The following is a 25614-nucleotide window of genomic DNA, read 5'->3' as shown; positions in this document are numbered from 1 at the left end:
TGGTTGGGAGAGCAGATATACTATCCAGCCAACCAAGCAGCCAATTGTGATCTGGATCTCACAAAATATCAGTTTAGTTATATGACTTATTTAATTCTTACACAGAGATGAGTCAATACCTGTTGCCTGTAGGGCAACAAGAACAAACAATTCTTATTGCCTTACAGATTTTCTACACAGAAAATCAACTGTATTGACATTATTATATATAAATTTACCAATATTTTTTTATTACACTTACTTTAAGGAACTTTTCTTTGATGGAAAGAAGCTCATGTCCAAGTGGTACTATGAGTTTTTCTACATCTCTACCATAAATATAAGGTTGAATATCAGGAGAATCTTCTGTACGCAATTCAACATGTGCTATCAATAAATTTCTTAGTACCTGACGAACTGCCTTAAGAATAAAATTGAAAATTGTTTAATTAATTTTAAAAGTTTAAATATCATTTAAAATGAAAAATAAAATGAATAAACTGATATAAAGAAAAATCTTGAAAATATATTCGTGATGAAAATATGGTCCAGCATAACTTTATAGTAACTTCATGAATTTTGGTACATAAAAAGACCATCATAGGCTCAATGCATTCAGTTACTCTAGAGGGAGTTTTCACAGCCCATTAAGATGTTGTAAAATCTTGCATGAAGAAAAATTAGTACAACATTTTTTCAATACTGATTTTACTTGTAAATAACAAATCATAAAAAATACTTGTAATTGAATTAACATTTACCTCAAACATTTTGCTATATAAAATCTGTTAATATATTTAAGAACCACTGAAATTGTACAAACAAAGAAATAGCTATAAGTTTTAATAATGGCAAACCGTGAGCAGACATATAAATATAAAATTAATAATGGAAAAACTCCCGTAAAAAGATTATTTAATAGTATAATTTTTGCCTGTGTGTCACAGGCATCTTCAGTATATTTTAAGCTCAAATTAAACAATAACTGACAATTCCAAAAAGCGTCACCTAAGTAGCTAGTGTAAGATAACTAAAAAGGTCAATAAATTTATTAACAAAATAAAAATAAAATAAAATAAAATAAAAAAATTATATCTACCCTATATAAAATGATAAGCTTTTTTATGTCACGCCTATATGTCACGTTTTTTGAAATTTTTTTGAAATGTTTAGGGGATACACTGAGTGTCGAATCTTCAAAATTGGAGTCATCAGAATTCAAAGAGAACTGGCCTACAAGGCTGGAACTCGGGAGGTTGGCCGCTGTAGGCGCCAGGGGGCGTAGCCCCCCCCCCCCTAGTATACAATAAAAAGTTAGGAAAGATTAGCTGAATTATAAAGTACTATCTCCCATAAAGGGGATAGACGTAAAGTTTCACATGTTTCTTTATAAAGCCCATGAGGAACTGACTTTTGTGAAGGACTCTTGTCTTTTTCCAATGAACTCTATGTCTAGTGAAGATGGCATGTTCTGCAAGTCCAGACTGTTCAGGTTCAAGGTATTGAATATAAGACTGGTGTTCTTCTAACCGAATAGAGGCAGATCTTCCAGTTTGTCCGAAATAAGATAATCCACAAGAGCAAGGAATCTGGTAAACACCTGGATAATTAAGATGTGGAAGCTTGTCCTTAGGAGAAGTCAGATGTTGAGATTTGATTACAAAATATTTGATTTTGTAATACATTATGGTTATTTTTCCTTTAAAAATAAGTTGTATCAACAAATTGAAGGAACAGCAATGGGCAATCCTCTTTCTCCTGCTATCTCCAACTTCTTTATGGAACAATTTGAACAATGTATCTTTGACAACATTTCTCCCAGACCTACTCATTGGTTCAGATATGTCGATGACATTTTTGCTATATGGAATGGCTCTTCTGATGAACTTCAACAGTTTCTCAAGTTAAATGCACTTCATCCAAGGATCCAGTTTACCCTTAGAAGTAGAATCAAATAAGCAGTTAGCCTTCTTAGATCTTTTAATTCTTCGCCAACCAGATGGTAACCTACATTTCTTAGTCTATAGAAAGAAGACTCATACAGGCCATTATATCCATGCTGAATCTCATCACCATCCCAGTCAAAAGGCAGGAACTATTAAACAACTGGTTCATCATGCCCACTTCTTTTGTTCTTCAGATGATCTTTTACAGAAAGAACTGCAATATATTACTTCTTCCTTTCTATCTAACGGATATAAGAATTCCTTCATCAAAAGAGCTTTGAGTAGTTTTAATGTCTTCCTCTTCAAATACAGAAGACATAACGCACATTCCTATCCTTTATGTACAAGGCATTAGTGAAAGTATAGCAAAAGTTTTAAAACCACTGAATATTTTTGTTGCCTTTCGACCATTCAGAAAAATCTCAACCTTTCTCACTTCTCCTAAGGACAAGCTTCCACATCTTAATTATCCAGGTGTTTACCAGATTCCTTGTTCTTGTGGATTATCTTATTTCAGACAAACAGGAAGATCTGCCTCTATTCAGTTAGAAGAACACCAGTCTTATATTCAATACCTTGAAACTGAACAGTCTGGACTTGCAGAACATGCCATCTTCACTAGACACAGAGTTCATTGGAAAAAGACAAGAGTCCTTCACAAAAGTCGGTTCATCATGGAATGGCTTTATAAAGAAATGTATAACTTTACTTCACTCGCCTAACTTAAAGAGATCTGATGGTTTACATCTATCCCCTTTATGGGAGATAGTACTTTATAATTCAGCTAATCTTTCCTAACTTTTTATTGTATATATAATTTTTTTTTTTTTTTCTTAGGAAATTTATTGACCTTTTTAGTTATCTTACACTAGCTACTTAGGTGGCACTTTTTGGAATTGTCAGTTATTGTTTAATTTGAGCTTAAAATGTATTGAAAGTGCCTGTGACACAAAGGCGAAAATAATACTATTAAATAATCTTTTTATGTGAGTTTTTCTGTTATTAATTGTGTATTTATTTAAAGAAATAACTCAAATAGGATTAGACATCTTGACCTGAGGCTGGCAAAGATTGCGAAGGTCAATGGGGTACAGAGTTTTCCTGCCAAAACTCAGCGACAGCGGGGTGGCAGAGAAAACCCCTCCAAGAATATCCGGGTGGTTTAACCTGAGGAAGTTCCAAGGTCAAGAGAATAGGATAAAAGGGAGAAATCGAGGAGCCAAATCACTCTGTTCCTGGCTCTTGTTTCTGATCTTGCTTCGAAGAGGTTCCTGTGTCCAGCTGTTCCAAGGACAGGTGAGTCACGTCCCACCAGCAGAAGTCTAATGATGATAGGAGGTTCTTAACAGCTGTGACTCTATTCCAGAAGTCCTACTGCGAAATTTCTTGACGATCTCCGAGTAAGTCGTATGATCATTGCCATGAACTAGTGCCCAAATGTGGTTTTCACCAGAAGGAAGAGGAACGTGATTGTGATCTAGGATCTAGTGTACTGAACTAGCTGGCAAGATTGCAAGTAAGAATTTTGTAGAACTTTCCTAGATTGTGAAAATTAAGGCTAAGAATGCCGATCCAATAGTTAGTTAGCGTAAAGAACATTTTTGTGAAGTCGGAAAGCCACACTTCTAATTAATTGTGAACTAATTGTATACAGAGTTCAGAGAAATTTGTTAATGTTATGTGATGAAAGGGAAATTGATTGTAAAGTTTAATCCTACCTAATTCTGTCTTTTTTCTGAGTTAAGTTAGGTTAGAGTGTGTATATGTCTACCCATGTGTCTGATTGCCATGAGCATAGATGTATTCTTTGTCAATAGAGCTTAAGAGAGAATTGCTAATCTAATCGAGTGAAGAACCAGACGCGTGCTTTACTTTGTCTCCATTGTTATTTAGCTGAGTTAATCAGAGACAGATATTTTGATATGTGTAGTTTTAATCTTTGTAAATACCTTAACTTAGAATGAATAGACAGTTTTGTTTGTTAATAGCTTGCCTGATTCTGCCTTACCAATGCACTGTCTCATGAAATATAGAACCTGTGTGTCCTGAAGATAGAATAGCCACGACTAACTGATATTAAGTTTAAAGAGTTGCTTGAATTAGAATTAAATTTTGGAGATATTTCTGTGTTGAGGTGGACTTTATCTTGCATGTATGGGAAAGACATACAATTCCTCTACGCGATCTTTAATGGCACAGTCGAAAAAACAAATAAATATTTAAAGATCAGTGCAAGAGAAAGTCAGCAAGTTAGACAAGGGAATTGGTTCCAGCCCAAAAAAGCACTTCCTAAAATCTAGACTACGTACACGTGAAAAATAGCATACTTACGATCTTGAGGGGGGGGGGATCAAATTATAGCCTGAGAGGATTAAGAGTGACTGAACTAGCTCAAGCAACGACTACAAACTCGGTGTTACGACTGTTAAGGAAAAGAACATAAAGGCGCAGTTCGAAGGTTTTAAAAATAAATGATTAAATATATATTAATATAAGAATATAACTAATAAAAAAGTAAAGAGGAGATATTACAATGTTATACAATCCTTGTACAAGTAAGAAGTAAAGCAATGCATGCTTTACATACAGAATTCGTTTCTATCTTGTATTTCTACTACTTTCCTTGTCTTTTTTTTTTTTTTTTTTTGTGTGTAATGGCAAAATTATTATCCTTTTTCAGAGATTGTCAAGTTTTTTAAGTTCTACATAAGAAAGATATGAAGATTTATACAGAATCTGCAAAGATTTCAAAACTTAAGTCTATTAGCTTAGTCAGGTGGTTCAAGTAAGTAAGAGTATTCTAATCAGGATTCAAACAACAAAATTACACAGTAACTACAGTAATAAACTTTAATGAAAGTACTTGAAACTAGTTTAGGTGTGTAAGAAACATATGACAGTCAACAGGGGATTTGTCCTTGACCCCCCCCCCCCCCCCCCTTGTCCTGAAAATAAGTTTTTGATACGTGATAAGTGTGTGTAAATAAGGAAATCAAAGAATAGGAATACAAGAAACATACAACAATCAGTTTACCAATTAAGAAGTGTGGCTGATTCATCAAAAGTCAGCTCATCATACATCCCAAAAAATTGATGTTATCAAGTAATTAATAGAGCACATAATGCGTGCTCCTCTCCTCGAGCTTACAGCAAGAACTTCTCATTAACAAAACTTTAATGGAATTAATGGTTACAACCCTCATCAACATAGGAGTAGGAATGGAGGCTTGAAAACATTTCATGTTTAGTCTTTAGAGCAAGGTTTCCAGACTATCTAAATAATAATAATAAATTACAAAAAAGTAAATAAAATTGATTAAAAAAATATATATCCTTAGCCATCCACAGTGAAAATGTACTATAGGTTCACTAATAACCTTTCGTGGGTGGGGAACCACATATAAAAAAATAATAATAATAAATAAAAAACAGTATCTTGTAGGATGAAACTTGTCTTCTCCACAGAGGCAGTTTTAAACATTAACGCCTTTTAGAGAAAGTTGTGAAGTGCTTTTACATCAGCCTAACCTGAATCAGAATGATTGTCTCCCCCCCCCCCCGCCAAAAAAAGTTCAGGAGATTCTCATTTTATGTAAACATAAAAAATTATTTTAATATTATTTAACATGAATATTAATATTAATTGAAAGTTAATATTAATATTATTTTGCCAGCCTGGTTGACCAAGTGGTTAGCATATCAGCTCTCCAGCCAAAAGGCTATGGGTTCGAATCCCAATGTGGGCATGGATGTTTGTGATTGCCTCCGGAGGAGATACTAGTGTTGGTGGTCAGCAGTAGATGGCACTGGTGTAGATGATGAAGGTAACTGCGGTTGGTGGAGACAGAGAGTAGCCCCCCCCCCCCCTTCGATGAGTCTTTGGACTCCCTGGAGGTGTTATGTAATAATCAGTGGCTGCTTGTGGCTTGAAATCGTAGGGGTGCTGCAACTTTCTAAATATACATACACACTGTAAGTGTGGGTATGTGTTTGGATAAAATATCAAAATTATGGTAAAAATTAAAAAAAAAAAAACATGAAAAAATATTGTTTATTATCAATAAAATTATACAGTTTATTATAATTCAAAATTACTTCAAAATTCTGAGGACATAATTGTCAATAACCGCAATAATGTTCTAAAATAAAAACTGAAACAAATGTTATGTCTTTAATTATAATGTTCAAATATTTAAAGACATGGAGTAAACACGATAAGCACTACAAACACTCTACTACTGGCGCAAACTGCATATAAACAACAGTGGACCTGAGGGATGGACAGTGCCGCATTATGCTTATAGCTCGCATCTCACTATGACGTGCATATGCTTGCACGTGTAGAAATATGACACTGTGATAAACATAGCGCTGCTAGCATCCTTCGCCCTCCTAAGTGCTACAAGATGAATTTTTATTATTTTTTATACAAAATAAGAGAATTGTATAGGATTGTTGATGATAAAATTAAATATTACAAGCAAATATAAATAAATTAATAAATATATTTATATATAGAGAAAAATTAGAGGTGCTGCAGTTCCGCAGTGCCTATGCATGAGCCGCCCTCGGTAATAATAATAATAATTATTATTATTTATGAATATTAATTTCTAGTACATAGTAACTGTTTTTAATTGGTAAACTGATTGTCATTAAGAATTATCAACATGTTAGCACAAAAAAAGTATATTTAATATATTGCCAGATATTTCAGTTTGAAAATAACAAACTATCATCAGTGGCTTGACAGGAAACAGTTTATAATGCAGAATACAAACAATTGATCATTCAAAATTAGAAAGAGCCATGTGATGTTACATCACTAATCACGATATCATTTCACTGAAAAAAAGTAAACATAAGAGTGCAGAAATAAATTACATGTATAACTGAAAAAAGAGAGCCAAAAGGCTTCACTTCGGCAATGCAAAATTATTCAAATTAAGTGGACATTGAATCCAACATTATTTCAAAGCCGAATAGAGAAACTACAAGAGTTTTGTAGCCGAATATATAAAAGAATATATAAAAAAGAAACTATAAAAATTTCGGCAGATCCAAGCATAAGCAAACCTTTCATGACAGAGGCGACTCGTAGTAAAGGTGAAGTAAGCTCTGATCACTATCCTATAGTATTTCCCATACAAGTTGTCACAAAAGGTAGATGCAGTTGTTTTGTGGCAACTACAAAACAACTGCATCTACAAGTTCTGCATCACTTCAACATGAGTATTTACATCTTGGTCTGACTCCCACAGATGAGATCTCAACAAAAGTCGAAACCGGTCTGGACAGTGATCCCCCCCCATAATGTATAACATCATACATGTCGGCTAGGAGATGTGTTTTACATTATGGGAAATACTAAGGATAGTGATCAGAGCTTACTCCACATTTACTATGAGTTGCCCTTGTCATGAAAGGTTTGCTTACACTTAGATCCGCCAAAATTTTTATAGTTTCTATATTCGGCATGAAACTCTTGTAGTTTCCCTATTCAGCTTTGAAATAATGTTGGATTCAATATTCACTCAATTTGAATAATTTTACATGTATAAATTTACAATGTCATATGAAAAACTTAATTTTATAATCATATTAAACACATTAGAAAGATGTAGTATCTAAAAGGTCAATTTAAAAAAAAAAAAATTAATGTGTTATTCGGCTCAAACTTTCCCATATTTTTGACAAGGATAAGCAGTCATTCCGATTAAAGTTGGATGATGAAGTAAGGCCTCAGCACTCTCTTTGAATAGGTATTCGAATTTATACTAACATCTGTGTAGAAGGCAAGTTTTGGACCAGAGAATGTTGTGGTTTGTCTCTATTCCATGTTGCGCCAATCCAGACTTATCGGATTTGTTGTGAAGAATATAAGATTGATGTTCTTGTATTCTTTTTTCTATAGAGCATCCAGTTTGTCCAAAATAAGAAAAATGGCAGTCACACGGAACCAAAGTATACACCAGGAAGAAACATAGTTGAGCATTTATCTTTAGACGATGGTAAATAGGTGGATATTTTATTGATAAGAATATAAATAGCTGTTAGATCATATTTCTTCAGAATTCTTGAAATTGGTTTCGAAGTTCTGGAGATATATGGGACTGGAACTTGACGTATTGATTCTTTGTTGTTTTGGTTTGGCTTGTAGGATTCAAACAGATATTGTGTAGTCCTTCGGAAAAGCCATTTAATTTCATGTATTGTTTGATAGCAAAAAGTTCTTTCTATAAATGTCATACAAAATGTTGAATCAAACATTTTATGATTCCTGTCTTTTGAGAAGGATGATGAGTAGATTGTCTGAGAATGTAACATCCAGTAAAAGAGGGTTTTCTGTAAACAGATGTTGTTAAATTACCTGATGGTGAGCAGATGAGAAGGATGTCTAAAAAGGATAATTAGTTGTCTTTTTCTTTTTTAGACATCCTCTTCATTCGCTCACCCAAGAAAGTTTGATCCGAATAACACGTTAATTTTTTTTTTAAATTAAGACCTTCTAGATACTACATCTTTCTAATGATATATTTAGTAAAAAAAAAAATCAGCTAACGCCTTTTTATTCCCGTATATACGGGAGTAGGCGAGGCCATTTAGCCCTATCTAACTTTTGGAGACTGAGTGGGCAGTTCAATCTCCACTGGTACCCAATCAGAGACAGATGGCCCAAGGCTATCACTAATTAAGCGGTACGCAGTGAAGAGAGACGGCTCAAATGTGCCGCCATCTCGTGGTCTCTAACCCTAACACAATATATTTAATGTCTGAAATAATGTGGGTTCTACGGTCGATTTTCTTGAGTTTACAGGACGAAAAACCCGAGTTTCCGGGAGGAAAAACCTGCTTGCCCGTGCCAGAGATCGACTAACTCGGGAACCGGTCGAAAAAAGGCTTAGAAAAATTTCCTCTAGTCGCCGACTAGACTCGAAACCAAGACTTCCTTCGTGCGGCCTAGCGCGGTGGTGTGCAAACGCCACATCCACTGAGCTACACAGGCTCTATATATTTAGTATGATTTTATAAATTAAGTTTTTAAAAATGTGACATTGTAAATTTATACATGTAATTTATTTCTGCACTCTCATGTTTACCTTTCTTCAGTGAAATGATATCGTGATTAGTGATGTAACATCATGCAGCTCATTCTAATTTTGAATGATCAACTGTTTGTATTCTACCTTGTAAAAAACTATTTCCCGTCAACCACTGATGATAGTTTGTTATTTTCAAACTGAAATATCTGGCAATATATTAAATATGCTTTTTTTGTGCTAACGCGTTGATAATTCTTAATTTCATGTCACAAGTTTCTCTCAAAAGTAGTAAACTGATTGTTGTATTTGTACCTTACATTCCTGTTGATTTGCTTGTCATTTCCACACACTTATGAGGTACTGTTATTTTCAGTAGGAAATATTTGTACTGTCGTTAAAGCTTATTACTGTGGTTATCATGTAACTTTGTTGTTTTATGGTTATGCCACAGGCACCTTTAAAGAGTAGATTAATTAGGATTAATAACTGTAATACGAGTAACACAAGAGTTACATTACTGACAGTGATCTGTTATTTTTTTTCAGACAGAAATAACTGATGCAACTTGATAATTATTATCAACATCAAATATTCTTGTGTTAACAGCAATAGAGTTATCAATGATGTCACAAGTTTCAACTAAAAACATAACAGGATTAAGAACATTGTGAGGGGGCTGGAAAGTTCTGATAAACACCTAGAACAAAAATTATATTAAAGCAAACTGATATAACCACAAGAAAGAACATACCAGTAGCAGAGTTATGAAGGTAACTTACGTTCTTATATTCTCGTATGTTCTTTCTTGTGGTTATATCAGTTGTTTTAATATCATTTTTTTTTTTTGTTCTAGGTGTTTATGAGAACTTTCCAGTCCCCCCGATATAGATACACTCTCTGAGAAACAAAAAGCAATAGAGAACTTTTTTATTCCTGATGATAAAGTGCAAATATAACACGATACATTATCTAATGTAATATGACAGTCAAGAACATACAGAGATATTAGTATCCACTTTATATTATTATTTATTATTACCAGAAGTCTTCAGGAAGTCATGGACTCATCGAGGGAGACCACATAACAACCACACCAGCTGCTGTACCTTTTCTTGAATTCATTCACACTACCTGCACTCACCACCTGAAAAGGCAATCAATTCCAATCAAATACCATTGATTTCTTAACCAAATTCATTCTCAACTTCTACATTGCCTTCTCATCCTTTCCAACCCCCCCCCCATAAAATTAAAAATTTCACCTAATAGTATCCTGCACGACAATTTCAGAAGTTTGTAGGTCACTATCATATCACCCTCACTTACTCCTTTTTTGTTGGTGTCTGCAGTCTACAAATTCTCAATCTGTCCTCATAACTTACAATACACAGCCCTGATATCACATCACCTTGGAAACCAAGAGACCAGATCTATGCACATTAGGCTAGGTGAGGTCACATATCAAGTCCTTGAAAAGAGACAAAATTACTTACTTCCTTATCCTTACATGTCAATGTCCATTTCAGAACAACAATTATCCTCTGAGTTGTATCTGCAATTTTTCCTATATGGCCCTTGAACTTTGAATAAAACTCCAAGATTCCTAAAATGAACAGTTTCTTCTAGCATCATGCCACCAATATAATACACTATTAGATATCTCATTATACCAAAGTGCATAACTTGACATTCACTAACACTGACTTGATAGCCATTTTCAAATGTCCACAATTCCAGCTTATCCAAATCATTCTGCAAGTACTGCAATTCAGTTGCCTTCCTGATTACCCCCTGCCTATCTTTAAATTATCAGTAAACAGCTGTATGTCACCTGTTGAATCCTTCCTAATATTATTAATGTAAAGAGTGAATAACAACGGATCAAGGTGACCACTGTGGTAACCATTGATCACCTTAAATCTTGCACACTTACATACCCATACACCACTTCTTTTTTTTTTTTTTTATCTGTCAGTCAGCCATCAAAGATTTTATCCATGCTAATAGTTTATAAAGTAATCCCATATTCTACAATTTATGCAACAACATTCAGTGCTGTATACAGGCAAAAGCTTTATCAAAGTCCAAAAGTATTGCAGTGTATCTATTTCCTTTGTCTAACTCGACTGTAAAATTATTATAATATGCAAGCAAATTGCTGAAACATGACCTTCCCTTAGTAAACTCAAGCTATTCTTTGCAAATGACTTACTGTATTTCAGTTGCAGTGAAGAAGTAGCATCATCTCTCAACCCACTTCTGTATGCAAGCTTTTACCAACTTTTCCAAATTCTTCACCACCACTCCAGATACTTATAGGTTGATAGTTAGTCACATCAGTCTTTGCACCACACTTGTGTAATGGGATTATCATGCATTCTTTCCACTCTTGTAGAATCTTACATGTCTTGTAATTATACAAAATTACCTGTTCTGAAATTAGCCTAGTCAAAGGAACAGCCAGTTCTAGCTAAACAATCTTTTAGAATCCATGCTAATATCCCATCAGTCCTATGCCAAATTCTTCTGTTCAAAATGCTATAGTTATATAGTGTAAATGGGACTTTATATCAGGCAATACAGAGTCTATATTTAAGATTTAAATCAGGTGTGAAACAAGGGTACATATTAACTTCTATAATAAATTTGGTACGAAAATCACCAACTAAAAAGACAAAAGCAATGAAAATAGACAGGAACATCAATTACACACTAAATGAAAACCTACAGAACAAATAAAACATTTCAGCTATTTAGGCACAATTTTTTGTAAAGATGGCTAACTAAATATGAAAATACACAGTTTCCAGAATAGCAAAGCTTGTATGGTAGGAAACCAAACTGAATAAATTCATATGGAATAAAAGAGAAATTAATCAAAACACTAAACTAGATATACAGAAGACACTGTTTAAACCAATTTTAACTTACTGATCTGAGAGATGGGTTAGAAATAAATCACTAGATCAAAGACTGGAGAACACAGATATGAGAGTTCTGAGGAAGATTAGGGAGAACGAATAGCTGGCATCAATGGCAGTAACATATTAAAACTGAGGATATTAAGAAAGAACTTGACATCGTTAACATTCAGGAATGTGTTAATCTCAGGTGTTATGGTCACTTAAACAGAATGAGAGAGAAAAGGTTAGCAAATCAAGTGTTTTTTCCATAAGGCAGAAAAAAATCCCAGAAGAAGACCAAGGTCTAAGTGGATTGATACAGCAAGATGTACCTTAAAAGATATAAATATAAGATCTGATAATATTGCAGTCTTGATAGATAAAATTAATCTGGGGTAAAATTGTTGAGAGGAAGTTAGTAACAATTAAACATTTTCTTGTAGTATCCTGTGTATGGAGAGTACATATCAGGAATTTCATGATGATGATCGATTCATTACTGAAGATATTTATTATTATTTTCTGTATGATTATTTCATTGTGTGTTACGTACTCTTCTAATGTGCAGCTCTTGTTTTTATTGGTTAACTGATAGTTGTATGCACCTTGTTTGAATTGCTTGCATTTTAAACTACTACTTTTTTTTAAATAGAGAACCCATCCATGAAAGGTTGACCAAACTATAGTACACTAGTACCGCATATGGGCAATAAAAAAAAACTTGCTCACCTTTGACTTGAAAAGCTGTGGATTGCATTCCTTGGGAAACACATGGTGGAAGACAGTTTCCAGAGGGAAGCAGTGGAAGGGATGAATGGAGATGAGGAGAAATTTGTTCTGTGGCTTTGGAGTAGAACCATGAAAGGTGCTGGTTAGCTACTGCACGCATTCAGGTGGATATGCAAGAATTCGGGGAAATAGTTGATGACAATTCTGATGAACAGTGACCATACATATTTATAGAGAATGAAGACTACAGAGACTGAATGCATGTGTAAATGTGAGAGGTCATCAAATCAATCTAACTGTACTTTTCTGTATACAATCCAGTATTTTTAGGGAACCCTTAAGGGCATCACCTCACAGTAGAGAGCAGTATTCAACGGTCAGGTGGATTACTATAGGTGGATTTCTAGATTCCACCAAAACCTAGCAATGACCCAAAATAAAGTTTCAAATTTGCAATTTGAACTCTCTAGTTATGAATCCTGATATTTTGAATGTGCTTGAAAAGATCACTGATAATTCAACTAAACATATTCTGGAAAGTAATAAAGAAAAACTTATAGCTAAATTTGATATATTAAAACAGTGAAATTTGAATGCCAATCATACAAATAAAACCAATCAGGATATCTTTTCCCCTGCCATGTCACTCTAGCAGCAAACCATGAACAAGGGAGATGAGGGGGGGGGGGTGACCAACCACATGGAAGCAATCGACATGTGATCAACCTATCTAGTCACATCCTAAATAACAATGAACTTTCACACCATAATAAAGGCATTATTTTTGCAATAGCATCTAGAACTGTTAATAAACTGGATGTTATATATATCACATAGAAAGAGGCATTAAATTTCTCTTCCAAATAACATAGCTGACAAAATTTGTTTAGAAACCAGTAATGTTTTGAATAAAATGAAAGCTATATGTAGCAATCTCACCAACACAGAACTAGCAGCTGTTAAGTCATTTAAAACTAATAAGGATATACTTGTAACAAAGTCTGACACAAATAATGCCACAGTCATCTTAAAAAGATCTGCTTACATTCATGAAATGAATCAATTATATATTCTCTGATAGCAGCAATTATCAACTTGTGAACTATAATCCAACTAACAGGATTAATAAGAAAACTGTTAAATTACTTAAGTTTGTCACTTCTTAGTCATCTAACACTGTTAAAAAAAACTGTTTCTCCATTATGCCTGCTTTCCCAGAATATATGAGGTTCCCAAAGTACACAAACATCTGCTTCAGCCGAAGATATAGACAGCCATTACCTAGCCAAGAAATTATCACCGACACTAAAGGAGTAGGTAGGCCATCCCCCCCTCCTATATAAAGAACACATAACACTTCATAAACAAAATTAAAAACATAATGCTTGACAAAGATGATTTATTAATCAGTTTTGATGTTTCTACCCTTTTCACAAATGTCTCAATCAGTAACACAATTCTTCTCTTACAAAACAAATTTCCACCTAATATTATGGCCCTCTTTGCCCTACGTACTACATTATGGTTACTTTGCGTGGAAAAATTATTTTTACCTACAAAAAAAAAAGAAGGTATAGTCATAGCTCACCATTAACTAATTGCTAACTTTCATAAGGAAGCTTTGAGCAATGTACTTTAGATTCCTTTACTTTAAAACCTACAATTTAGTTCAGATACATTGAAGATGTTTTCATTATCTGGCCACAAGGATGCCAAACTGGTGGCTTATCATTTAGTTTATCTAGGCTTATCATTGGCTTATCCTTGCCAACTGGATTCTGAATGAATGTGGAAAGACTGGGGAAGAACTACAAAGAAACAACCTTAGAAGCATTTTCCAAATGATAAGGAGATTAACAAAACTCTTCACTAACACAAACTGGTCAACTGAGAATGAAAATGGCAACCTTTTGACTAGAAAGAACGAAATCTTGCAGCATTGGCATGATTACTCAGCTAACCTTTTCTCAGAATGTACTAGGATCACTTGCATTGGCTAACGCTAGTGTCCGCCGATACTTTATAGTTTACTATATTCGGCAAGAAACTCTCTGATTCCAATCTTTGAGTTTCTTATTCGGTTTTAAAACTATGTGGGATTCAATATCCCCTTAATTTAAGTAATGTTTTCATTGCCGAAATGAAGCTTATTAGCTCTTTATACTTTAGTAACTTAATGGTTGCACCTGTTTGGAAAACTCGTTCGCAAAGTACATAAGTTCTTTTCGCTATACACTTTGGTATTAGGTCTAGCTGCTCACTGATGAAGCCTCAAAAAAGGCTGAAACCGGTCTGGGTAGTGACCTCCCTCCATAATGTAATAACAGCATACATTTCCTAAGAAATGTGTTTTTACATTATGGAAAATACCTAAGAATAGCGATCTGAACTTCTTCCTCCACCTTTGCAACGAGTTGCCCAGTAATGTACTATACTATGTACTAGGATCACTTGCATTGGCTAACGCTAGTGTCCGCCGATACTTTATAGTTTACTATATTTGGCAAGAAACTCTCTGATTCCAATCTTTGAGTTTCTTATTCGGTTTTAAAACTATGTGGGATTCAATATCCCCTTAATTTAAGTAACCTTTATAATCAAAACCTTGAAGACATAATACAAATGACATTGGATGAAGGAGATTTTCCTATTTTAAGAAAAGTAGAAGAGGCAGTTAATTCTTTGAAGATGGGAAAATTGCCAGGCACAAACATGCCTTGCTCAAAATTTGTCAAGATGTGTGGAACAATGAATTGTTTCACAATTGTTCTGCCTAAAGATCGGTGCACCTCTGTTCTGATTCCTATTCCTAAAAAAAAAAAAAAAAGGGAATAGTACAAAATGAAGCAATTATGGAACTATCAGTTTAATCAGTCATCCAAGCAAAATTTTCCTAAAAATCTTACTCTCTGGGATTAAGAGGAAAATAGATAGTATACTTCAAGAGAACCAAGCATCTGCTTGGTTCTCTTGAAGTATACTATCTATTTTCCTATATATATATGATGCTTTTTAACCTTTATTTGGAATATATAATAAACTTAGCCATGGAAAACATTGATAATGGAATTACAGTTGGTGGCAAATAATTTCAGATATGCTAATGACAATGACTTACAGCAGAGAATGAACATCAGTTACAAGAATTAATAGAGAGTTTCTAAGGTACTTAGTGATTATGAATTAAATATCAGCATTCACAAATCAAAAACAATGTCTTCAGGCAATAAATCTAAGAAAATCTCAGTTAACGATGAAAAATTGGAAGTAGTAAAAAAGATTCACCTACTTGGGAAGTGTACAACACATGACATTAAAGCATGCATTGCTAAAACAACTGTTGCCCTTCTGTTGAAGGACAATAAAATACAGCTAACTATAAGATTCTACCTCATTGAAAGAAGATGAGAAAAGACTGTTGACCTTGGAGATGAAGTGCTAGAGAAAACGTTTGATGATACCACACGTATGGTACACATAACAAATGACAAGAATAGCAGAAAAATCTCATCACTAAAATATGTCAAAAACAGCTCTAGCAGCTGAGCCACATAGCTAGATCAGATAGATTATCTAAAATAGCACTAAAAGGTTTGACTTCTGGTAAAAATATACTGTGGGTGACCTGGATAGATAATATTAGAAATGGACTAATTTTTTATTCCAACTTCATTAAGGAGATCCCAAGACAGAAACATCTAGAGAGAGAGAGAGAGAGAATGTTAGGATTATCACCTTTATAGTGCCCCATTGGTCTAGACAGACTATGGGTGAAGAAGAACATCCTTGCCATAATTTTCTTCACAAGTTGATTCTTGTCAAAAGGGATCATTTTTGGAGTTATTCGAAAAGTGAGACCATAAATCATGCAAAATGACACACTCCGCAGAGAAACATTCACAATCAATAAGTTTGGATACGGTGAAATTATCAGATGGTGGAAAAGACATACATGTTTGAGATGCTATTGATGTTTTCTTAACTGTCACCTTAAGGCCTTGAGGATAGGTGTGTGGTTACTGCCTCTTTTGCATCTATATATTCTATATTTTGTCTGTTTTTATCCTTTGTATTTTTTTTTTTGCCCATCTTTCTACTGCTAACATGCATGGGAGTAAGCTGCAGACTGGATGACTTTTGTTGTAAGCTGGATGGCCTGATAGTTGACACATTGAGCTTTCTTCAAGATTTATTATCATGGTCTTTACTGCCACATCAGGAACAGGTAGTAGAGCCATGACAGGCAGTTTGGGCATTCCCATATTTATGACATTTAGAGCATCTCAGGGGATTAGGGATGTACAGCCTAACAGGACAGTTGAGATAACCTGCTTTTACAGATGCTGAAGATCTGGATATAGTGGTGGACAAGATACTGTAGTGAGTTATATGAAGAAAAACTAGATTTAGATGGAGTTGATAAATTGATTGAAGAATTGAAGCAGATATCACCACCAGGCAATGAGTATGACATGGACATTTTAAGAGGAGGAGTAGAAAAAGCAATAGGATGGTTAAAGCACAGCAAGAGTCCTGGTAATGATAACATTACTGGAGAAATTATTAAATATGGTGGCAAAAGTAAGATTATAGAAATGCAATATGTAATATGGCATGGAAGGAAGGGAAAATGCCAGAGGAATGGGTGAAATCGATATTAGTGGCATTATATAAGAAAAGAAATAAGCTAGAATGTAAAAATTATAGAACAATTGTTTTGACAAGTCACTTTGGTAAGGTGAGAACAACGATGATACTGACAGAAAGATTGAGAACACAATTGGAAGCATAACTTGCAGATGAGTAAGCAGGATTTAAGAAAGATAGAAATACAATTCGACAGTATTATTATAATTATGGCTATTATAGCCTGTTTTTGTTTAGGAGTGTCCCTTATTTAAATACATTGGCTATCAATATCAAGAGGGGTATATATATTTAGGGCATTATTGGTCAGTATAGAAGGCAATTAAGGTAGAATAAAAGAGGTGGAAAAGTTTTGGTACATACCTTTTTTGATTCTACGATGTTCTTCCACTTCGATGATCTCGCTTTATATAAATTATAATAGCCGTAATTATAATAATAGTGTTTAAGTGTAGTAACATGGGAATTTTTCCCAGAAACTATACACAATTCAACAGATTTTGACAATGTGTTTAATAGCAGAGAAAGCTAGGAGAAAAAAACAAAAACATATATACTTGCTTTATTGATTTTCAGAAGGCATTTGACAGTACTGAAAGTGACATTAGCAGTGCTAAAATCCTATGGAATTGACAAAAAACTAATAGCTATATTAAAAGATCTTTATAAGAATGCAGTTACAGCAGTTAGAATAGGTGATGATTTGGGGAAATGGTTTAGAACAAGCAGAGGTACTAGACGGGGGGGGGGGGGCAATATCACCAAGCATTTTCATCGCATATTTAGAAAGAGCAATGGATACAATGAAGGAAGATGCAAAAGGAGTATCAGTACATGGGATGAGAATTAACAATCTGAGATTTGCAGATGACATTGTTATTATTGAAGAAGACGAAAGAGAACTACAAAAAACATTGAAACTGTTAAATGAGGAAGGGAAGAGATTTAGACTTGTGAACTTGGAAAACACAAAGACAAAGGTATTTGGTGAGAAGAACATGAAACAAAAGATACAAGTGGATGGACCTGATATAGAAAACACAGAACAATTCACACATTTGGGAAGTAAAATGACATATCATTTGGACTGTAAAAAAGAAATAAAGATCAAGATTGCAAAGGGAAGAACAAATTTGAAGGCCATGGATAACATCTGGAAAAGTAAAGCAATCAGCCAGCAAACAAAACTAAGAGCACTAGAAACATGCATCTTTAGCAGTGTACTGTATGGATCTAAAACGTGGGTAATAAATAAGGAATCAAGAAAAAGAATTTTTTTGGCATTTGAAAGAACTTATTACAGGAAGAAGAATAGGATCAGAATAGAAAATCGCAAATGAAGAGCTCTATTGGAAGATACAACCAAAGGAGAATCTAATGCAGAAGATTATACAACAGAAGCTGCAATTATTTGGTCACATCTGCAGAATGGGTGAGAACCAGAAAATAAAGACATTCATGTTTGGTATTATGGATGGTGTAAACAGAAGAGGTAGACCATAGAGAGAATGGATAGACGAAAGGACTGATGTGGAATGGGTTCACAGAAATTGGAACACTGTGCACTGGACAAAGAAAATTGGAAGAAGATAGTGGGGGGGGGGGGCATCGGTCACAAATGGGCAGTGAGCCCATGGTTGGTGATTATGATGATCTGGATGCATAGAAAGAAAACATGATGTTCCCGGTGACTATTCCCATGTATCAGAATGCATCTCATAAATATCAGTCCTTGATCTTTATGCTCTGAACAGATCTCCTTATGTGAAAAATCGAGATCTCATTCTGATATCATACTTCTATAAGAATTCAGTGTTTTACAAGGTGTTGCTGTAATTGGTATTCTGCCCACTCTGAGTAGTTTTTCTGAGTGCTGCTGGCATGATATTTTCACAAGAATATCGCCAGAATATAGTTTTTTAACTGTTTTATAATATCCTACCAGTCCTGAACTCTTTTGAATAGTGACATTTTCTCCATTGCTTTCCAGATATTGCATATATGATGAAAAAACTGGCACATTTATACTGGTGTAATGTCTTTTGTTTCTTAGTTCTGTTATTAAATGATATATTTATGATATTTGTACTTGGTTGGTCCCAGTGAGGGGCCCTGAAAAATCTGAGGATGAATAATTCATGCTCTAGCAATTTTATGTTTGGCACCAGAGCTCCCACCCACCATGGAGCCACACATGGACGCCCACAACACAAGCAACAAATGTGCTCAGAAGCTGAACGCAAGTATTTCTGCAGATGCTATATACAAGCACCACAGCAAGCCTTGATCCCCGTCCCCTAGACAATGCAGTAGGAGACTTACTGTAACACCACTGATCCTTGCAGGCTGTTTTTCATTATTTCAGTTCTTAAATGTACTTAAAGAACTGAAATAATGGTATTAAAACACATTTCATTACAACAAAATTTTGAAAACAGGAACTTTGTATATAGAGGGATGTGTATATACATATTTTTTTCCACTATTATAATTATCTAAATTATGAAAGCTTAGTTTAAAGCCCAAGTTTGCATCATTTTTAAAGAAAACAGCATGAATTACTTTTATTTCCATTTAACTGTAATAAACTATTATCAATCTAATTTCTATGAGATCATGACACTTGCCCATAAGTAAGCTTGTCCTATCTTTTTTTTTTTTTTTTTTTTTTGAATAGTATGTAATAGCACATCCAAGTAGATATCAACATACAATCCAATTAAATCATCATCATCAAATTACTGCTATCCTCTAGGGGGTGTACAGGAAATGATAGTAATGATGTAATTTTTCATGTATTACTACCTACAATTTTCCTCCAAATCAATCTGTTACCTGTCAAGATTCCAACATTATCAGATGTTATATTTTTATCTTCTAATGCGCATTGTACTGTATCAATCCAACTATATCTAGGTCTTCTTCTGGGTCTTTTTCCTGCCAACCTGGCAGAGAACACTTGTTTTGCTAATCTTTCCTCTTCCATTCTGTTTAAGTGACCATACCACCTGAGATTAGCTATGCTAACGCGCATTCCTGGATGCTGGCAATGTCGTTCTTTTCTAATATCCTCGTTTTTAATATGATATTGCCATTGATGTCATCTGTTCATGCCTGTAATCTTTGGTCAAGTGTTCTACTTCTGACCCAGCTCTCAGATCCATAAGTTAAAATTGGCTTGAATACTGTTTTGTACACAGCTAATTTAGTGTTTTGGCTAATTTCTCTCTTATTTAGACTGACCATACATAACGTTTTGAACAGGATAGTACCGTTTTTTCATATTTCCTGGCCGTACCATCATTTTAATAAAAACTATAAATAAACTTTAATAGTGATCAATCATAAATTATTATTCATAACCTATAATTGTACACCATTATCATGGATACCAGTAATTTGTATAACCATGTAGTTGCATTGTTCGATACTTAATATCGATATCTGCAGTGATTTATTCAGAGAAAATAATAAATACATGTTGGCAATACTTGCACGTCCGAGACGTGCAAGTATTGCCAATATTTTGTTTTGTCTATATGCTAACCTAACTGGTGGCTTTGTTATTCAATGCCGGTGGTTTAAATTTCTTATTTTTTAAAGTTTTAAGTCTATCCTTGCAATGTCAAAGAGGTGAAACTGCAGTTTTAATGACAATCTCCAGAAAGAATTCAAATTTATTAAACTAGACAAGCTGTGCAGCAATGAAACAAAAGTGATATGCCAACATTGTAATGTCCATTTTTCCATTGCTCATGGAGGCAGAAGCGACATCAACATGTACATAGCCAGAAACATAAGGATGCTGAAAACATGGCTTCAGTTATTAAAAAAAAAAAACATTAGCTCGTTCATGGTGAGACATGATGGTGATAGCGAAAGTGATAAAACTGCAGCAAGTGAAGCTCTTGTTGCTTATCATACTGTGTGTCACAGCCAAAGATTTCACCCAAATGACAGCTTGTTGATACCAATGATCAATAAAATTTCTGAACCAAAATTTTCTTCAGCACGTACCAAATCAGAAGCAATAATTACCAATGTTTTATCACCATACATATTGGGCAAAGTAAAACTTTTTTTTATTGTTATACTTTTCCATGAATACAGAATATTACATAACCCCGTCCCGTTTTTGCCATCCCAATGTCCCGTTTTTGTCTCAAGGAAATATGGTCAGCCTACTTTTATTCCATATAAATTTATTCAGTTGAGTTCCTACCATACCAGATTAATGATTCTTGTTTATTTCCATATTTAATTTACCACCTTCATTAAAAATCGTGCCAAAGTAGCTGAAATGTTTTACTTGTTTTATAGGTCCTCCATTCAAAATGCAGTTGATATTTTCAATGTTTCTGCCTATTTTCATTATCCTTGTCATTTTAATGCTGACTTTCATACCATATTTATTACGACAGTTATTCACTTTAGTCAGGGAATCTTGCAGACTTGTAGTGGATTTATTTAGAAGTATAGCATCATCCGCATAAAGCAAAAAGCTGAGATTAACATCTCCAATTTTGATATCAGGTTTAATACCATTTTCCTTCATAATGTGATCCATATAGATAATGAATAACAGAGATAATGGACATCCTTGTCTGACACAAGATTTAACATTAACCATCTTTCTGTACTTCCTTCAATTCTAACTGCTGTCTTACAACTCAAAGACAAAGTATTGCTTGTTATAATGCCCCATTTGACACCATATAACCGTAGCGTTTTGATAGCTTCTCTCTTGGCACCTTGTTGTATGCTTTTTCCAATCCTTCGCAAGCGTTTCTCAAGTATACTTGCATATATCTTACCAGGAACACTCAGTAGGGAAGTACCTCTGTAATTCTCACATTCAGTTTTATTTCCCTTTTTATATACGGGTACTATGAGCTCTACTCCAATCATCTGGAATTTGTCCCTCTGTCCGGGCATTCTGAACTATGCAGTGCAGCCACTGTAAGACTTTTATACCTTCATACTTGAGCATTTCTAGTTGAATATCATCTACTTTTGCTGCCTTTCCACCGCTTTTATATTTCAAGTATGGATATGTATTCCTGACTGCATTGCTAGTCGGTGTTTTTTTACCACTGCGCTGACATCGCTGCTGTTCCATTTAGCAATTTTTCAAGATAATTAATAAACAAAATGCCTTTAGCACCAGTTTCTGTCCACTGTTTTGACTGATGTTTGGATTCTGGTGTGTAAAGAAGAATCCAAGTCTCTTTCATAGTAATAAATCGAAGCACAAAATCAGTTTTATTCTTGTTAAAACGCTCCGCTCCAAGCACTGCTCAGAATTTTCATGCGAGTACATTTTTAATCTGCTGTGAGCAAGAGTGGCACCCATCTTGCACGAAGCTTTTTCATTTTCAATTCTTCATACAAAATATATCCTACACATTCTTTTGAAATGCCTATAGTCTAAGCCATTTCACGAGCTTTGACTCACCGGTCATCCAATACCACATTGTGCACTTGATCAACGATTTCTGGTTGCGTTACACTTTTTTGGACGTCCTTCACGTGGATCACCTTGAATGCTGGTACGGCATGTTTAAACTCGGTAGCCCATTTCTTAATTGTCGAAAATGAAGGAGAAGAGTGCCCATAAACTTTTATGAACTTTGAAGGAATTTCTTTTGGCGTTAAACCTTCTTTTACAAAGAATTTTATAACCGCACAATACTCAATTTTATCCATTTCAAGGGATACAGACAACACTTTTGCTTCAGAAAGCTGTATAAAACAAACTAGTTGATAGAATGACTTGAAATTTCGCATGGATGCTTATGACAGATGAACCAACTTAGAAAAAAAAAATCTTCCCGATAGTGTTGCCATCTATGGTCGAGGCCGAGAACTTTTCAGACAACCCTTGTAATGCAACTTCCTTCATAATGTGATCCATAATGATAATGAATAATAGTGTAGATAATGTGCTGGATTTATCAGACTTGCAATGGATTAATTTATAAGTATAACAATTTCCCTCCAAATGTATTGTACAGGAAGATGGTTTGATTCAATCTTAATCTTACCAGGAACACTGAGTAGAGAAATACCTCTGTAATTCTCACATTCAGTTTTATTTCCTTTTTATATATGGGTACTATGACAGCTCTACTCCAATCATCAGGAATTAGTCCCTCTGTCCAGGCCTTCTGAACTATGCAGTGCAGTCACTGTAAGACTTTTATACCTCCATACTTGAGCATTTCTGGTCAAATACATCTACTCCAGTTGCTTACACATTTCAGGTTTTTGATGGCTTTTTCTGCTTCAAGTATGGATATGTATAACTGATTGCATGCCTAGACGGTGTTTTTTTACTGCTGTGTTGTCACTGACTGTTTCATTTAGCAATTTTTCAAAATAATTATTGGATAATTCAAGGATATCTTTTTCTCCTGTTTCATGTCACCTTTATCATCTCTAATTCCTTTTACAGCACTCTTTCCTCCATTTCTGAGTTTCCTCAACAACCTCCAGAATAACTTGCCATCTTCTTGATATTTATTTTCTATGTTCTTACCCAAGTCCTCCCATGATTTTTGTTTAGCTAATTTTACACAGTGTTTAGCTTTCTTATATTTGTTTCTGTATTCTCTGAGAGCACAAGCTTATTTGATAGGAACTTTTGATATGCTTTCTTCTTTTCTTTCACAGCCTCTTTAACTTCCTGTGTCCACCATAGGGTTCTGATTTTTGTATCCTTACAGACAACCTCGTCACATGTCTCTCTGACTAAATCAATCAGTGTTTTCTTCAGAACTTGCCACTGAATCTGCAAGGTTTCATTCCTGTTCTCAAACTCTTTCATTCTTTCTTCAATCATGTTTGTGTATTTTAGTCTACAGTTCACATCTAAGAGCTGCTCAACTTTTATTCGCTTTAAAACTTTCTTGCATGTTCATCTTCTCAATATGAAATTCAATTTTATCCTGCTCAAGACAAAATGGTGATCACTTCCAATTTCAAATCCTCTGTACGCTCTGGAGTCCTGCACCAGAGAGAAAACATCACTATAAACAATAACATAGTCAACGAGACTTTTCTTATTCCTTGCCTCTTCTCTCCATGTGAATTTGTGCACATTTTTATGTTGGAGCATTATGTTAGTAATAACCAGTCCATTCCCTGAACAGAAATCCAACAAGTATTTGTCATTATTATTAGCTTTGCTCGTTAATCCAAATTTTCCTAAAACATTTTTGTATGTCTGACAATCATTTCCTACTCTGCTAGATTCCCAACAAGGACCCAATATTCATTTTTCATCGTGTCAGTTGCTTTCTCTAAAGCCTCAAAAAATTCCTCCACTTCTACCTTAGTAGAACCTTCTGTGGGACCATAGGCACAAATAAGTCTCATTTGCCAGTTCTCCATTCTCAAGAAAATTAGCCTCACATTTAGTGTTGAATACTATGGCTACTCCTTTTTTCCTTGATTGTCATTGCCTGAATATAACATTTTATATTTACTGCTCAGAAAGATCTTACCAGTTTTTGCCTTTTTTTTGTTTCAGTCGTCCCTATTATGTCAATCTGGTACTTATTCAATTTCTCAGCTAGCTCCATTTCTTTGCCATTCAGGCTTCTTATGTTGATAGTACCAATCTTGAACTGCGGTGATGTTGAGTTGGGGTGGATTTTAGGATTTGTTCCAGTAGCTGACTTTTCGCTGTTTGTCCTGGTTCCCTGGTGAAAACAATGGTGGCCTTGTTTAACCGGGCAACGCTCCAGCCGGCATGAATTTCTGTCATGTTGTACCATCATTTTTTATTTTGGTTTAAGCCAATAAGAATACAATTTGGTCGGCTAAATCCCAAATTGCCAGCCCATCCTTGTTCGTTCAGTATCCAGGTAGATACCTAACAGGGTGCACACAAGAAATTGAGGATTGGACATTAGGTCAGAAGCCTTGATCGGTTCTCCATATTCCTTTAATGGCTATGTGGAATTCTCCTTTCAGTTATGTAGCTTTTGACCCTTAAGCACCCCTCCAAATAAATCTTGTTTGGTAAGTAGCTATAAGTTTTTCAAAGTTGCTATAAAAAACTAAAAGTACATGTCACTTAGAAAATAACAGTAGATAAGCAAGATAAAAAAAATAATAATAAATCTAAAAAAAAAAGTAAAATAATTAAGCAAAAAACATACCTAGGAAAACTCACCTTCAGATCACTACCAGGAGTAGCACTCAATGCAAGTACTCTAAAATTATTTGTATAGTTCTGAAGTTCTCTTATTACCTATAAAAAATAATAATAATTAATATTTGCTATATTTAATCAAAATGCAGGTATCTCTCACTATAGCAAACTCAGTGAAATCAGACAAAGAGTTTATCATTATTATTATT

General features: G+C 34.5%; 1 protein-coding gene across 1 annotated transcript in view; it reads right to left on the bottom strand.

The window, feature by feature from the left end:
• The window catches only part of Fancm (FA complementation group M), a 389753-nt gene that overhangs the window by 346440 nt on the left and 17699 nt on the right, over positions 1-25614 (bottom strand). The window contains exons 3-4 of the mRNA XM_090395633.1: positions 25427-25504; positions 242-400 (exon numbers count right to left, since the gene is read on the bottom strand). Coding sequence (XP_090251759.1) covers positions 242-400; positions 25427-25504 — 237 coding nt within the window. The remainder of the gene's footprint in view (positions 1-241; positions 401-25426; positions 25505-25614) is intronic.

The sequence above is a fragment of the Typopeltis vanoorti genome, chromosome 1 (genome assembly GCF_054136105.1).
Source record: "Typopeltis vanoorti isolate ZY-2024b chromosome 1, IOZ_Tvanoo_1.0, whole genome shotgun sequence".
Classification (NCBI taxonomy): Eukaryota; Metazoa; Arthropoda; class Arachnida; order Uropygi; family Thelyphonidae; genus Typopeltis; species Typopeltis vanoorti.
The sequence above is the reverse complement of the archived record's forward strand: the minus strand, read 5'-3'. Positions and strand labels throughout refer to the sequence as shown.